Source organism: Vulpes lagopus, chromosome 18 (assembly GCF_018345385.1).
Source record: "Vulpes lagopus strain Blue_001 chromosome 18, ASM1834538v1, whole genome shotgun sequence".
Classification (NCBI taxonomy): Eukaryota; Metazoa; Chordata; class Mammalia; order Carnivora; family Canidae; genus Vulpes; species Vulpes lagopus.
In genome coordinates, this window is record NC_054841.1 from 44,763,876 (window position 1) to 44,779,094 (window position 15,219).

The following is a 15,219-nucleotide window of genomic DNA, read 5'->3' on the forward strand; positions in this document are numbered from 1 at the left end:
TTTGGATGGGAAGACCTACATCATAAGGCTCTTCATCTAAGGTGTGAGGAGACCGGGTCACAGGCCTCTGCGGCTCCCCAACCACAGCACTCTTTCTATGAAGTGACGTGGTCAGGGTCCAAAGGACTAGGGTCTACACTCATCTTCATCACTGCTCCACTGAAAGTGCCATTAGAACGTACCGTGGCTGTGTGTGCCTCTTGCAATGTTGTCCTCACTTCATCTTCAGATGGCCATTGGGTCAATCATCACAACCATGTAGTGGCAAATCACCCCCAAACTGGGTGGCTTACAATGGCAGTAGTCATTTACCAAATTACTTGCTTTCTGTGGGTTAGGAATTCTGAAGCAGCCTGGCTGGTGGCTCTGGCTTGGGCTCCCTCCTGAGGGGCTGGTGACCTGTTAGCTGGAGCTGCAGTCCAACAAAGGCTTGACTGGGGCTGGAGGATGCATGTCCAGAACGGCTCCCTCCCATGGCTGTCAGCTCCACAGCACTGCTTGAGTGTCCTCACTGCCCAGTGCCTGACTTTTTCCAGAGCAAGCAATTCAAAAGGCCGGGGTGGGAGCTGCATTACCTTTGTGGCCTACTATCAGGAGACACACCCCATCAGTTCAGCTGTAACTTCCTGCCCCCATAGATCATCCCTGAGTCAGAGTGGCTGGGACTGCACAAGGCTGTGGATGCCAGGGGGTCTTGGTCAGAAGGGCCACCTTTGAGGCTGGCCACCACAGTCAGTATTCTGACCCTAATCCACAGGCCGAGTCAGGATGGTTAGTACTCAGGGCTCTAGGCCACACTACAAGAGAGCCACCCCTCCTGCCTCCTGAGCCTTTGTTCCTCTCCATCTACAATGAAAGGTGAACTTAGAGTGTATTTTGATGCATTTATGTTTTTTTTTTTTTTTTTTTTTTAAGAAATGTCTTCAAAATCAGGGAATTCTTCTGAATGCTATCATGGAAACACATGGAACATGTGAGTTGGGCCAGCTGAGGAGGCAGCCTCACTGTCTCCCACCAGCAAATGCCTCATCTTAGTGTGGCTGAAATTCTACCTTCCATCTGGGTGCCCCTCTTACCAAATATTTTTCTTTTCTTAAGCTGATGGGTAATTTAATGAATTCCCAAACATGGTAAGATGTGAATCCTAGCTTCGTTTTTTTAAATGCAACTCCAAAATTGGCTTTACAGAATTCTAAAATGATCATAGAGCCTCTCAAGGCTAAAATGACACAAACTTCTGACTCAGTAATTTCAGTTTTGGGAATGTATCTTTTAGAATTAAAAGCAGTGGTATGTCAGGCTATAGGTATGATGGTGTTTGCTACAGGGACATTTGTTCTAAACAAACATTGGAAACCACCTGAACGCCCACAGATGGGTTAGCAAAGGTCCATCTATTCTGAGGAACAATATGCAGCTATTAAAAAGGATAAATTAGGAGAACAGGTGCCCATGACACATTGCAAAGTTTAAAAAAGAAGTTATAATGATGTGTAGTGTATGATGCTACTTCTGTAAAAAAGAAAGCCCCGTATCTTTGTGTTTACATTCACCTGGACAGAATCTGCTTATCCATTGGATGGAGGGGGTTAGAATGAGGATAGATTATCAGTTTTAGAAGGAAAAATACAGAATACATGGTGTAAAGTACAAATCTATACTTTGGCTGTTCTATTAACATCTCAGTGGTGATTAGTGAATAAATCTTCCTGACCTGTGTTTTCTCACTGGCATTCTGCCCTCCTCTTTAGGATGAAACAGTTCCAGGGGGCCACTTTTCCTGGTGCCTTAAAATGAAGGTGCCAAGATTTCCCTGAAGGTAGGCCATAGAAATAGCTGTTTCTAGTGCTCATAATCAGCCATCAACATGGAAGACAAAATGGGGTGACATGTTTTAAAGGGAGGAGAAGATGATGCCATTAATGTGCCGCCCTGGCTGGTTCAGACCGTTCACGGCAGATTTGCAGCAAATGCTCTGCAGACTTGGCGGGAGGGAGATCTGTTATTGAGGCCCTCTGCCTGCACTTAGCCCAGCGGCCATTTCTCAGGGAATATTGATCAAAAGTACTCACCTCCACCATCTCAGGAGCATAATGCAGTCCCTGAGTATTCATGGGGAAAAAAAAGCTTTTCTTCACCAGGCTATTTTCTGAAGTCAAAAAGATCCTTTCAGGAGCTATAATAGCAAGCCCCTTCCCACTTCACACCCTCGGTGAGAGGCACACTCCAATTTTCAGACCCCCAGGACCCCACGTCAAGGTGGAGGCTGACAAATGTGACCTCTTTATGTAAAATATTCTCTGTCAAACTCAACAAACATTTTGCTGGAGGGACAGGTGGTACATACAAGTGGGAGATTAAAAATTACACGTGGACACATGGGGGAAGGGAACCCTTGTCCCAGAGAGAATTTACTCATTTATTCTTTCCCAAAATAATGTTTTAAATAGAATTTTTGATTACAGACACAATGTCTTCTAATATCTGAGGCAGGAATATCTTGGCGTGAATGTAAAAAAAAAAAAAAAAAGTCTAGTTAGTGTTTTTCTTGCCAGACATGGGACAAAAGGGAGGATGCTGACTGGGCCTCCCTGATTTCTCTTTGTTCTGTAAGGGGCAGAATCTTCCAGACACATATTTTTTTTTCTTTTTTTTTCAGACACATATTTCTTTTTTTTTTTTTCAGACACATATTTCTTAACATGAGAGCTTGTTATAAAATCTCACCTTCATCTTATCCAATTTAATTTAGGATAGTAAAGACTTGAGTATTCATTGTACCTTTAATTTCAAATGACAACAATAAAAAAGAAGCAATCTCCAATTCTAGAAAATTCTTTTCTATTACCCAGAAAGAGTATCCCAATAAAGAAAGTACCCCCAAAATCATTTCAGAGCTCTTGCTGTTTTGGTTGCTGTCATCTACTTTTAGGGGCACATTTGAAAGCATATTTGGGAGAGAATGTTACTCTTGTTTAAAATGCCCCTGGTTCCTGGGGCTGTCATCTGGGTTTGTTACGTTGTTTGGGGGTGAAGAGGTGGTTTAAGCTGCTGTAGGCAGTGGGCAGTGACTCTGACCTCAGTTTCAGGAGCAAGTCTCTTTTTGTTCCACTCAGGGGCAGTCTTTGGGGCACAGGACACTGTTGTGTCTCTACTTAAACTCCTGAAACATAAAACTTGTCTCAGGAAACACGAACAGAATATTGTGGCCCAACTACGGCAATCGCTCTGTGGATCTGTGTGTACAGAGTGCAGGGGGAACCTCTGGAGTGTGGCACGTACCACCATGTATGATCTGTTCTTTCTCCTGGTTCTTTGCCATAGTCCGTTTTTCAGATCTGAAGATATGAGCCATTTTTCTTTCCAGAGATGTATTATCCAGAGGTTTCCAGAGTAATAGAGAAAGGTCAGTAAGAGCATCATCTTCTTTGCTCTTTGGAAGAGTATCCCAGTAAAACAACTCCCCAGTGCTGGGAACCCCTCGTCTCTGTTCTGCCTGATCCAAGTGAGAGAAAGGTCAAGGGGGCCTCTGACTTGGCCTCAGTGAAACTTTCACAGCGGCCAGAAGAATCATGGAAACTACTAACAGTCGACACGCTAATGAAGAACTGTGATTGCTGCTGATCAGAGGTGTGATCCAGGAAACCTAACTCCTGTCTGGAGCTCCACTCTCAGCTGTGAGAACCCCAGGGCATCATCTTTGGGCTGATAGTCCTGGGCAGACCAGCTGCACAGGGATAAAGTTGATGGTGTGTTCTATCTCCAACCTTATCTTTTTTATTTAAAAAATGAAATGCAATTAAAACCATTTCTATTTATAGAAGGAAGAACAAAGGATAATAGTTCCCCTTGACATAAACTGGTTAATAAGTCAAAGGGGCCTCAATTTAGTACACACACACACACACACACACACAGGACAATAACATTAGCTCAAATGTGAACAAATATTAATGTCTGAGTCTTACTGCTGAGAGGTGCTCTGTACTGCAACAAACGTAAAAAACTCTGGCATTTTTCCAGTAACAGAGCATTTTCCTACGGCCAGGGTGTACCTTAAGGATATTTTTTCTTTACACTCTGGCACCTGGCTAAAGGCAAGACAGGTTGGAGAGCATTACTTGCAGCAACGTTCCTTTTGGAACCATAGAAAGTTTGATTCTTTTTGGAATTCGGAAGGTCTTGCATGATTTGGCTTATGATTTGATGAGAATTTTTTGAAAATGGCTGGAAGCATGATGACTGGAACACCCTCCCCAACCCCTCCCTATATTTTGTTATAAATAAGACAATAAACTACTTTATGAGACTTAACAATACCCTGTGAAATTTAAATAACTATTTCCAGATCTGAAAAGAATCCATAAATTATCCTCGAGCCATCTCCAAAGCTGAATCATTAGAAAGGGCAGGACACTACACGAAGCAGTTCCTAAGGGCATCTTGGCTCTAGTTCCCTGCACTCCAGGGCACATGTGTGGGATGGGGAGTAAGGGCTGCCCAAAGCATCACAGTGGGTTTGGTTCAAGTGTCTCAATCCAAATCTATCTGCAGGTTGGGATCCTCAAGGGGCCAAGGGAGACTTTAAAAATTAGATGCTGAGGTTCTATCCACATGTGGTGGATCAGAATCTAGGTGGGGGATGGAAGCACCTACAAAGCTTCCTGAATGATTGTGACACATGACAAGGCTGGGAACCACTGCTTCTAGGAAACAAAGCTTTAAAAATGCATCAAGCTGCATTCTATGAGGAACCAAATGGTAAAAGCACTTGCTTCCAGCCCAAAGCTTAAAAAAGCCACATCAATTCAGGCTCTTCTTGGCTCCTGGACCCTTTCTGAGGTCACTGATAGGACTTCTAAATAATACGTACTCAACAACTATTTGCTAACTGAAGCAATGGGTGATCTGTAGGCAGCTCAACTGTCCAATATATTCAAAGTTCCCTGGTGCCCAGAGCATGGGAGTAGCTCAGGGCACTGGTTCTGAGACCACCTGGCCAGGCTGTCGGAAGGGGATGGTTGGAGCCTCAGCCACACCAAAGGGGGTGTTACATTTTATGTACCACTTATACATGAAGACAAACCCTCCAAGTCAGCCTCTTGCTCATCAGGGCCAGGGACTCCTGTTTCACTGAGGGGTCAGTTTCACATAAACACATTTGTAAACTTCCCGGGATTCATACTGGCTACCATTTTGCATACATAATTAGGCTTTGGTTAAAAAAAATGCTTTTGAGCAACTCTGATAAAAAAGCAAGCTATCTTTTGTTAGATGCCAGGGTAAACTTTATTTTCCCAGAAACTATCATGAAAACAAAGGAAACATAAGTGCTGTGTTTCTATTTTATTAAGTCATCACAGTAAATCAGAATGAAAGAGAAAAAGAGGGTAAACTGGAGAGTCGAGCGGCAGTCAGCAGTGTAGCTGTGTGCTTTTCCGGGTGTGGCACACACACCTGCAGAAGTAGGTTGTATGGAGGGGTTTACCCCACGGAGGCCTAAACCCAGATGTGGGGCATTAGGCAAATTAAATAAGAGCAAAAAAAAAATGACATACTATAACTTAATATACCATAGGTATCAATTCTTTTTCCTTATTTACATGTACTAAATGTTGTAGACCTGAAGCCATAAGAAAACATTCACTTACTGTGCATGTCATACACAGATACGGAGTGCAGCTAGAACAGTGGTTGTTTCATGTTGTACTTCCCTCTGTGTGTGGACATTTCCCCTCAGTAGATATAGTCATGACACGGTTACATATAAGACGTCACAGGAAGTTTTAAAGGATCCCTTAAGCCTCCAGATGATACAAACACAACAGGAAGCGAAGTGCAGGTGGCCACACCAAAGGAAGGTCAGGAAGACGTGATTTGCACAGTCTGTGGATCTGCATGGTCTCTTGTTTGTAAGGATGAGGGTTTGGTCAGCCCCTCTTGTGAAGGCAAGGCTTAAATCTCCTTCCTCCCTGTGGCTCTTAGTGGCCGCTTGAAGACACTGTGACAGTCACTGATCCAAGCTAAATTTCCTCACTACTGTCTACTTCAGATTCTACTATTTTAAAAAAGTCATCATTTTGTTTTTTTTAAAAGTACAAAAACCTTCTCAGTGAGATTATGGAACATCAACTTTGCTTTGGATGGAAATGGGTGTGCAGAGAAGTGGGGATGCTGGCCTGGCCCTGCCTGGGAGCTGGCGAGTCCTACCCATTTTGGGGGCTGATCAGGGCCACTTTCGAGACCAGATGGCTGACCTACTAATATGACAAGTCAGCACTGTGACTCAGGTGGGTCCCCACTGGATAAGTGACCCTTCATAATTTTGCTGGAAAGGCATTTATTGCAAAAGCACAATATTTGCTTTTCTAAGTGGAAAAAAAAAGAACTTGATCATTTCAATTTTCCACCCCAAATAACAAGAACGATTCAGGTCCATGTGATTGTAAGCAAACCTGGTTGCTATATTCCCTGCTCCCCTATTCCAAACCAATGCTACTGCTGACAGTGGACTTGAAGCAGCTCTAGCACCCAAACCACTGGCTGGAGTCTGGGGTCCTAGAGATGTTAAAATCCGTAGGGTTATAGGAGGGTCTAGGTATTTGCTGCCTACAACTGAACTTCCCACTTGCAGGTTAGAAGGACTGGGTCTGGGAGATAAAATGGAATCCTGGAGCACAACAATTAAGCCCAGGGGAGTTCAGTACAACTTCCAAGTCTTGACACTTCATCTAAATCCAAGAATTCTGCATCAGGGATTTCTAGAGCCTGGAAATGAAATGTTCTGAAGCTATTTGCTGGCAGAGCCTACCTGGGACTCTGGGGCCCAGGCACCTGTGATGCCCTCCCCGCAGGAATGAGGTCTGGGCACTTTGTAAATTATGCCGTGAAGCAGCTGAACACCAGCCTGGAGTATGAGCGATAGGAGGCAAACCGTGCTGACCAGAAAGTCCAAATTATTAAAAAGGTGGGGATGGGCGGGTGGGGCAGGGGTGGGGAAGATGAAAATTGCAGCATTTGCTGACACAACAGAACATGCTGTGACTTTCAGTCACCCATTAGTGCCATTAAGCCCCCAGTGAGCAAACCAACTGGGCCCCTTTACAGAACAGCCCAAAGCGACTAAGGCTTACTTCTGTTTCTCTGAGGTTTGGGTGGCTCCTGAGCTGCTCTGCCTGTGAGCCTGGGCCTCTGGCCCTACCTGAAGTCCTCTATAAAGCTGAGAAACAAATTCTAACTTAGGTATATCCTTGCAATAGGAATTTCTCAGTCCTTCTTCACTTGTTCCCAGAAGCAGGCCTGGTTCCTTCCTGGATTTGTTCATTTCTCCTGCAAGGATTAGGTACCAGCCAAACCAACCCAATGGATGATGGAAAGAACTGGCTGGTCAGTGAAAACAGCCACTCTGATGCGCTGAGGGGGCTCAGGAGACTCACCAGAGGTGACCAAAGCCTCTGGGGGTAACACACAAGTGGGCACAGAGCAGATAGGCAGACAGTAGAGGGCAAGCACCCTTGCATGGACTGATGTTTCTGGGGTCCTTAGTGGTTGCCCCATTCTCTGAAACATGGGCTTACTCCAGAGACAGGCTGCAGGCTGAGGTGAGACACAGAGGGCCAAACAGGTCTTCCTAAATGATTTTTCTGTTGCTGACACCCTCAGACCCACAGCAAGGATGCTGGGCAAGCACAGATGGAAGGGCTTTTCATATCTTCTTTTTTTTTTTTTTTTTTAAACAGGCTCAACATATCTTCTTTGGAGCCAAATAATTAGAAAGCCCCCATTTGTGCTGTGGCCCTCCCTGAGCAGGGAGAAGCTTCTGGAGGCAGATGGACACCACGGGGGTGCCTGTCCCAGCCTAGGGCCTGTGCTGGTGTGCACCTCCCGTGTTGACATGGCGCTGTGCTGAGCTGGGCCCTGGAAGCTTCCTGACTTTCACGGGGACAGGACCCTGTTTCCAGAGGCATCTAGGGCTTCCAGGATGGCCAGGAAAACCTCTCCCCAGTTAGTGGGCATCAGGCACCAGGTGGAAAACACTCAGCGACTCAGATAAAACTTCTCCTGGGCAAACAACTCTAGGGAAAGCCAATTTCCATGATGATGAAATTTTTGAGTAAACCATAAATCCTAACATAAGAACTAAAGAAATCAATGCAGAGAAAATTCCTCAGTTTAACAACTGTTTTTGTTGGTTCTTCTGTGAATCTTGCTTAGGTTTATAAACAATGCAGGGTACAGAAACCAGCTGCCCTCCATCCCCTCCCAAAAGCCCAGAATCTTCTTCTGCCATCCCTGCCTGGAGCAGCCACATCAACACCCATGAGAGTGGGTTTGTCACTGGTTGTTGGTGACTTTCCCCTCTTCCTCTTTGGAAGCCCAAGTTGTGTGAGATTCTAGGGTCAGATGACATGGCCTGGAGAGAAAGTCCAACCCAAGACATTCTGGTGGAGTTCACCTTTAACTTCAGAAATCCGTTAGCGGGAAGCTATGTCGAGGGCACTAGCAGAGCAGGGATGTTCCCGGAGTCTCTGTGTTTGGGGGTTGAGGGTGGGAACAGAGGGGAGTCTCATTCATCTCCTCCTTCCAAGAGGCACTGCGAGGTAGCCACTCAGGCTGGCAGCCAAGGCCCTGCAGAGGAAGCAGAGAAAGGCCGAGTCACGGCACGAGGGGACACATCGGTCTTCTTGGACAGACCCAAGAAGGATCTGTGGCATGCAGGAGATGGGAACCACATCCCCAGAAAGGCTTTGGTGACCTCCCTTTGTCACAGTGCAGAGAGGTTTGCTGAATGAATCAACATGGGAATGCCTTTCCTCCAGGTCTTTGCTCTGGACCTTCCTGCAGCATAAAACTATGAATCTTTTCAAAATTCACTTGGCCTTACCATCCAATCCGCAAGTAAAAGAATAAAGAGAAAAGGCATCTGATTGCAGTAAAGGGGAGAGGAGCAAGTAAAGGGAATGAAGCAACAGCATGGCCCAGAGTCAAGGAAGAAGCAAATAAAACTTGATGGACAGCTTTGGGGATCCCTGTCGGTGTTATTATTTACACGTATTTACATACTGATATTTCACCTGATGAGTTACAACTCGATTATTCCCCCCAAGGATCTGAGAAAGGGGTCAGAACTAAATTGCTTGCCTGAATGAGTGCAGATGAGCAGAGCGCTATTTAGCACTGGACGGAAAGGGAGTAAAGCCAAAGTGTGCACGTTTGCACTTCTCCCCTCCCCAGGGCTGCTGCGAGGTGCTCAGAGGAACCCAGGAATGCCTGTTGCAATACCCAGCCCCTGTTGCTGCTACAGTATACTCTCCCCTGGGACCAGGCTGCGAGGGAGAGGCTTGTTTCATCACCCCTCTTCCCCCATAAGCTATTTTTCAGCTGGCTGTGTTATACCCCAAGCTCCCAGGTTCTGAACAAACCTCAGAAACAGGGTTTCTATCTTCCTTCCAGCATACTTCACTTCCAAGGCTTTTGAAATTTTTTATTATTATTGGCATTTGAAATTAATTTATGTAAGTCATCTTACTCACAGACAACATCTTTTCTCATTTTCTGACCTTACCTTATTGTTTCTAGGAAGAACCTCTGAAATCAATACTCACAAACATGCTTGGACCTGAGAAGACAGCCTGCCCCAGCGTGTCCCCAGTCTCAGCACCCTCAGGTACCTGCTGCTGGAGCCCTACCGTCTTTGCCCTGCTGGTCCCCATAGGCTGGCCAGACAGGAAATGTCCCAGGCTCTCTCCTGCTAGTCTCATCTTTAAAAACTGGCTGCTTTTGACGAAGGCAGCACAGCTAGACCATTCTCCATGGCAGAGACGGCATTGGTAAAAGGTCACCCACCCTCTGCCCCCTCAGAGCTGGACGTGGGGGTGAACAAGCCTGATTCAATCCTGGATAATACTCTGTTTTGAAATACCTACACTTCAAATTGTCTAAGACTTCACATTACTCACTAGAACCACTCCACTCAGTATTGTGATCAGATCGATTGGGAGAGAGGAAGGAAAAAAATAAAAAGCAGGCAAATGAAAGAGATAAAATGATGTTCAAAGACAGAACATAAGTGAAAGAGTAATTCTAGATTAGAAAGGAAATACTGAACCCCCTCAGCCAGGGAAGGCAAGGACGGAGAGGAGGGGTGCACACTGCATTCCAGCAGCAGGGCAGGATGGCAGGCAGCTGGAGGGAGGACAGTGGGAAGGCAGGCAGGTGGTGGACTCTGAGGAGCTGCACGAAACTCTGTAGCCAAGTGGCCCCATGCACCTCGAAGCAGCCACCTCAACCGCTGGGGGCACAGGGAAGGACCCCCTTGGCTGGAGCCTGCACAGCAGCGTACTCTGTGTTCTTCCCGTCTCCCACTTCCCGCGGCACATCCCCAGCCTGGGATGGCTCCTGCTGTGCCCGCTGCACTCTGTGATGGATGGGGAGGTGGCAGCTGGGGCACGGGCCACGAAGATCATTCCACTGGCAAGCTGTCGGCAGTCACTCCACTCATTCAGCCTTTTCCTCCTGCTGGAAGCCGGTCTTCCCACTTCAAGCCCCACTTCCCACTCTGTAGCAGGAGGGGACACATGGATACGGGGTCCCCACAGACCAAGATTCCTACAGGAGGCCCCCTGCTCTGGAGAGGACTGTACAGCCTCGCCCTACTTCCCCCAACATGAGCACCCGGGCTGGCGGGGCATGGTACCTCTGGGGGACCCTGGCAAGTGGAACCGGTTTGGAACCATTCTGGGACGGGGCCAAAGCTGTGGCCAAGGGAGAAGAAAGGGCAGCTGGGCTGGAGGGGCGGCTTGCTGTGGCACTGGCTGCTCGTCTGCCCTTCAGGTAGAGGAGGGTGACGTTTGGGATGAACGCAAAAGTCTATATACTATCATTCCACCTGCGTGTTTCCTGAGACTGGAAACTGACTGGCTCTGCACCACATGTTCCTCTTGGTGACATGGTTAATAAATGACAGCTTACTAGTGTCCTGCAGTATTATTATTGTTAACATCATCCCCATCTGGTCTCCCTTCCACCTGTGAGCCCACGGGTCAGTGCGGCCTGGGCCACACTGGGCCACAAGGTGGCATAGGGACAGGCCTGGACCCCAGAGCCAGGGCAGAAAGGAGAGGCCCACAGAGGTCACACCTGCCCTCTGAGTCCTAAACTGTAGCCCATCCCCGGGTTCTTTACCCTCTGCACTCCCCCAGCTTTTGTCTGCTCTTCCTCCTCCAGCTGTTCCATTCAGCGGCCCCCCAGAAAACCTGCCCTCCCTGAACTGAGGCCTTGGAGGCCCCCATTAAGGCGAGCGGTCAAAGGCCGGCCCAGCACGTGCCACATCTTATCGGCCCATCTCAAGATCCTACTCCTCCTGGCTTGGGCAACAAAAAAGGGGGCGGCCCTGGGTCCACTGGCGCCCCATGGCCCTGCACACAAAAGGGCGGGCGACAAAGACATTTTCCGGGATGGCAGGTGTTGGTGTCAGATTCCACCCGGAGTGCACGGGCAGAAGAAAGGCGATGCTGGGTTTCCCCGGGCAGCACAGACATGCAGGGGCAGGAGTGTGGGCAGGGTCCCTTGGGAGAGAAGGTGGGAGGCAGCAGGAACTCGAGGGGACCCTGCAGCACGGCGTTAACCATGGACGAAGGCTGGTTAAGGAATTTACATCCAGCTCCCCAAGAGCAGGGTGGCTGGGCAAATTCAAAACATCAGTCTTACCTTGTTCCAACATTGCAATGAGGACTTTTCATATTTTAATCTGAAAGGAAAGAGCATAAAATCAAATGACTACAAGCCCAGCACACCCACAGCTGAACCTGATAATGAACACAGTGCTAACAATACATTTATCCCTGGGCTGCCTGGGTGTTGTCAGGGCTTTGCTGATCACTACGAACCGAAAATTCACTTAAAATTCTACTTGGAAAAAAAAAATAATAAAATTCTACTTGGCAGGAGAGAATTCTAGCCGCCATCACATTTATACACGTGAAATGAGAGGGACGGCAGTGTTCCTAGGATGTGCTGTGTAGATGCCGTTGGGAGCTCTATAGGCACGGCGGCTCTGACCACCACACCCTCTTCCTGTTCTCCCATATTTGCTGATTTGGTCTATTTGGAATTCAATGGATGACCTGAAAAAAAAAACTGGACAGGCTCTAAGCGTGCAAGTTTATGTGCCTCTTCGTTTTGTAGATTTCTGAGTTGTACACAGCATGTTAATTCAGTACTTGTGTCACATGTGATGTGACAGTCTCCAGGGAAGGAGCATGTAGCACGCTGTGTGTAGACGGCGGCCCAGAAGCAAACCCTGTCGTGGTGAAATCGGACTGCAGGCTCACCCTCCCTCACAGGGCAGAAGGACCTCAGCAGTCATGCTGACTCGGGAGAGGCTCTGAGTTGTCCGTACTTTGTGACAGGTTTTCTTGACCCCTCGCCCCTCCAGGGACAGCCTATCTCCTAGGTGGGTTTCCCTTGGCAAATTCCCAGCCTCATTCTGCATTAGGCGTAGCTCCTCATGCCAACCCCTGCCGCACTCCTGGACTCAGTGTCACTAGACCATCACATCCGGACAAAGGACATTCATCAATGACACGGACCGTTGTCTGCATGGCCACGGTTGTCAGCCCAGACTGTCTGCTGACCCTCTGACATGTTCTTTAGCTGGGCCCTCCGGAAGAAATGTGCACTTCTACAATCTACTGAAAATTCACCCCTCTGCAGAATTATTTGGTATTAGGAATTCAGGATAAGTAACTGTGGATAATCAGTCTTCCTTGATTTTCAACCACTGTTACCTGCTCCATGTCTGTACGTCAATACTGCTCTACACCACAGGAAGTGCTTGTGACTGTGTTGACTGTTGGTAACAGACTAGAATGTTTTTCATGGATCCTGGATAATACGATGGTCTAGATTTCTTGTTTTCTCCCAATGCCCTGTTCTGTGGCGCCCCATTTCCTCTTATAGAATATGGCAGACATACAACGTCTCTCTGGGGGTCTGTCTTCCTTGAGTTGGGGAGGCCTGGATTTTCAGGGCACCATACTTCCTACCCTCTCCAGTGTGAGCAAAGGGCCTCTTCATGAAGGGGCTCCTTGGCCTCCTCCCTGCAGCCCCTTCAGCCCTGGTTATGCTGGACGTACCAAGAAAGCAGATGGCGCAGCTAACAATGGAGGACTTGTTTGTAATTGCTGATGAGGACTGGTTTGCTCTTCTCCCTAGTGCATCCCCAGATGCAGCCTAGTGTGGTGTGGTGGACCAAACAGAATGTCTCAGTAACTGCCAGTCCATGGGTGAGTTAAGGAGATGCAAAGACAGAGACAGTTGGGGCTGCCTTAATTATTCCGTGGGGCACAAATGTCACTTGCCCTTGACACACAGGCAGTGCTACCAAAGGGTGGGGGCCCACACTTGGAACAGAGGAGTAGCCTGTCAGCTTCCTGATACATCCCTGGGGGTGAGGTACCAACTAGCCTGGGCAGTGCTGGAAGGCACCAGAAGAGAGCACATGGTGCTTGGAGATGGGGGCAGGGGGAGAGAACAGGAGGCACATGATGCTTAGTGGTGTGGGGGAGAGACACAGCATAATTATTTCATCTTTTCATCAACTGGGCACCTGAGATGTGCCAGGTTCTGTTCCAGGCTCTTGGTTACAGATGTGAATAAAGCAGATGAAGCGCCTGCCTGTGGGGCGCTTTGGTAGAGGAGTTACAACATGCATTCTGATATCAGAGTGATATCACCCCTTGGGAGACAAAAATATCTTATTTTTTATACATAGAAAGCCCAGATATAGGTATGGTAAATAAACAGATACACAGTATTTCTGGAGTGTTTCAGGAGATGACAAATTAGGAAAGTGAAATGTCTTAGGGACTTCCAGGGTGGGTGATAGTGAAAAAGGGGTCAAGTCACATTGGGTTGTAGGGTTTAATGTGTGCATTAAATTCAAAATTTTTCTTTCTTTCCATTAAACTCAAAGTTTTTCTTCCATGTTAGTGGTGCTGGGACGCGGGAATAAGCCCCGCTCACGTCCAAGAGCAGCAGAGTGGGACCCCTCTGGTGAGAACCCTCCAGTGTCAGGCCGACACCAAGGGGCCGAGCCACAGCCACTCAGTGGCTCAGACATAGAGCCGAAGCCCGGAGGATCCAGAAGTCATGTTTAGAAAACGACATCCTACTTCTTGGGTCTCGTGCAGCTTCTTGAATGCTCCGGATGTCAGCAAGAATTTACCAAAACCCTGGAAACAACAGTCTTGATGGGATATCTACTGTGTTCCACACAGGTCTGCCTAGTGGAGGCTGTTCAAGAACTAGTAGGTCTTTTTGTGTCTTCATGAGTGCTCTGACAGGACTCACTGGGAGAGCAGAAGAGCAAGGGTTTGAATGGAGCTTCTTATCTCTGAGGAAAGGCTGCCACCTGGGATAACACTAGGCAGGGTCAGACAGGAAAAGTGGCTGCTTCTCCCTGGGTCCTTGTTACTGAACAGTCAGTGTGGAAAATGATTAACTGGTCCAAGATAATTAGGGAAGGGAATGATTTTGAGAGCTGGCATGGCTGAGAGAGAGAAACAGTGGACTGCAGTTCCAGCTTTAGGCGAGCACTAAGTATCCTCCCAGCAGGAAGGCGGACAGAGCGGGAGATCAGAGAGCTGTCTGAGCTATTCAGCCCCCTTGGAATGACTCTGAGGAAGGGAACAGGTGCAGCCGGGGATGGGGTAAGCCTACATGCTCAACTCAACACTGGCAACTCAAGACCAGTGGGAATTAGCCAGCTTAATTAACATTTCCAAATGGCCCAAGGATGGCTTCCAGTATTTCCAACTCAGCAGCAGTGGCTGTGTCCTGGCCCTGGCCCTGGCCCTGGCTCTGGGCTTCCTCTTTCTGGTCGTTGGTTTGCCCATCAACTTTGGTTCTGAATCAGAAAGCTGGGACAGCTGGACCGAAAGGCAGTCAGGCAGAGAGAGTGCGTGTACTGTGGGCCTGCACGTGCATATGCACCTGTGTGGGGGGCTAAGCAAGCAGGTGGAAGGCTCATGAGGTTTTCTGGCATTCTTCTCTTTCCCTTCCGCAACTATAATGTATTTATAATTTTTCTGGTCAGGCCCTCATGGAGACAGAGGTCTTTAGACCATCCTTCTATCTCACTCACAGAACACAAACACTAGGATCTCAGTTACCCCTTAGCCATGACAGGGCTGTTCGTGGTACTGGACTGAATTCACA

At 47.7% G+C, this 15,219-nt stretch overlaps 1 protein-coding gene across 6 annotated transcripts in view; it reads right to left on the minus strand.

The window, feature by feature from the left end:
- Positions 1-5,331: 5,331 nt before the first annotated feature.
- The window catches only part of RALGAPA2 (Ral GTPase activating protein catalytic subunit alpha 2), a 324,226-nt gene continuing 314,338 nt past the window's right edge, over positions 5,332-15,219 (minus strand). For all 6 annotated transcript variants that reach the window (XR_005984381.1, XM_041732346.1, XM_041732348.1 and 3 more), the window contains 2 exons: positions 11,710-11,749; positions 5,332-8,628 (listed from right to left, as the gene is read on the minus strand). Coding sequence is in view for 5 of the 6 variants with exons in the window: in XM_041732346.1 (XP_041588280.1) it covers positions 11,745-11,749 (5 nt within the window). In the remaining variant the exon portion in view is untranslated. The remainder of the gene's footprint in view (positions 8,629-11,709; positions 11,750-15,219) is intronic.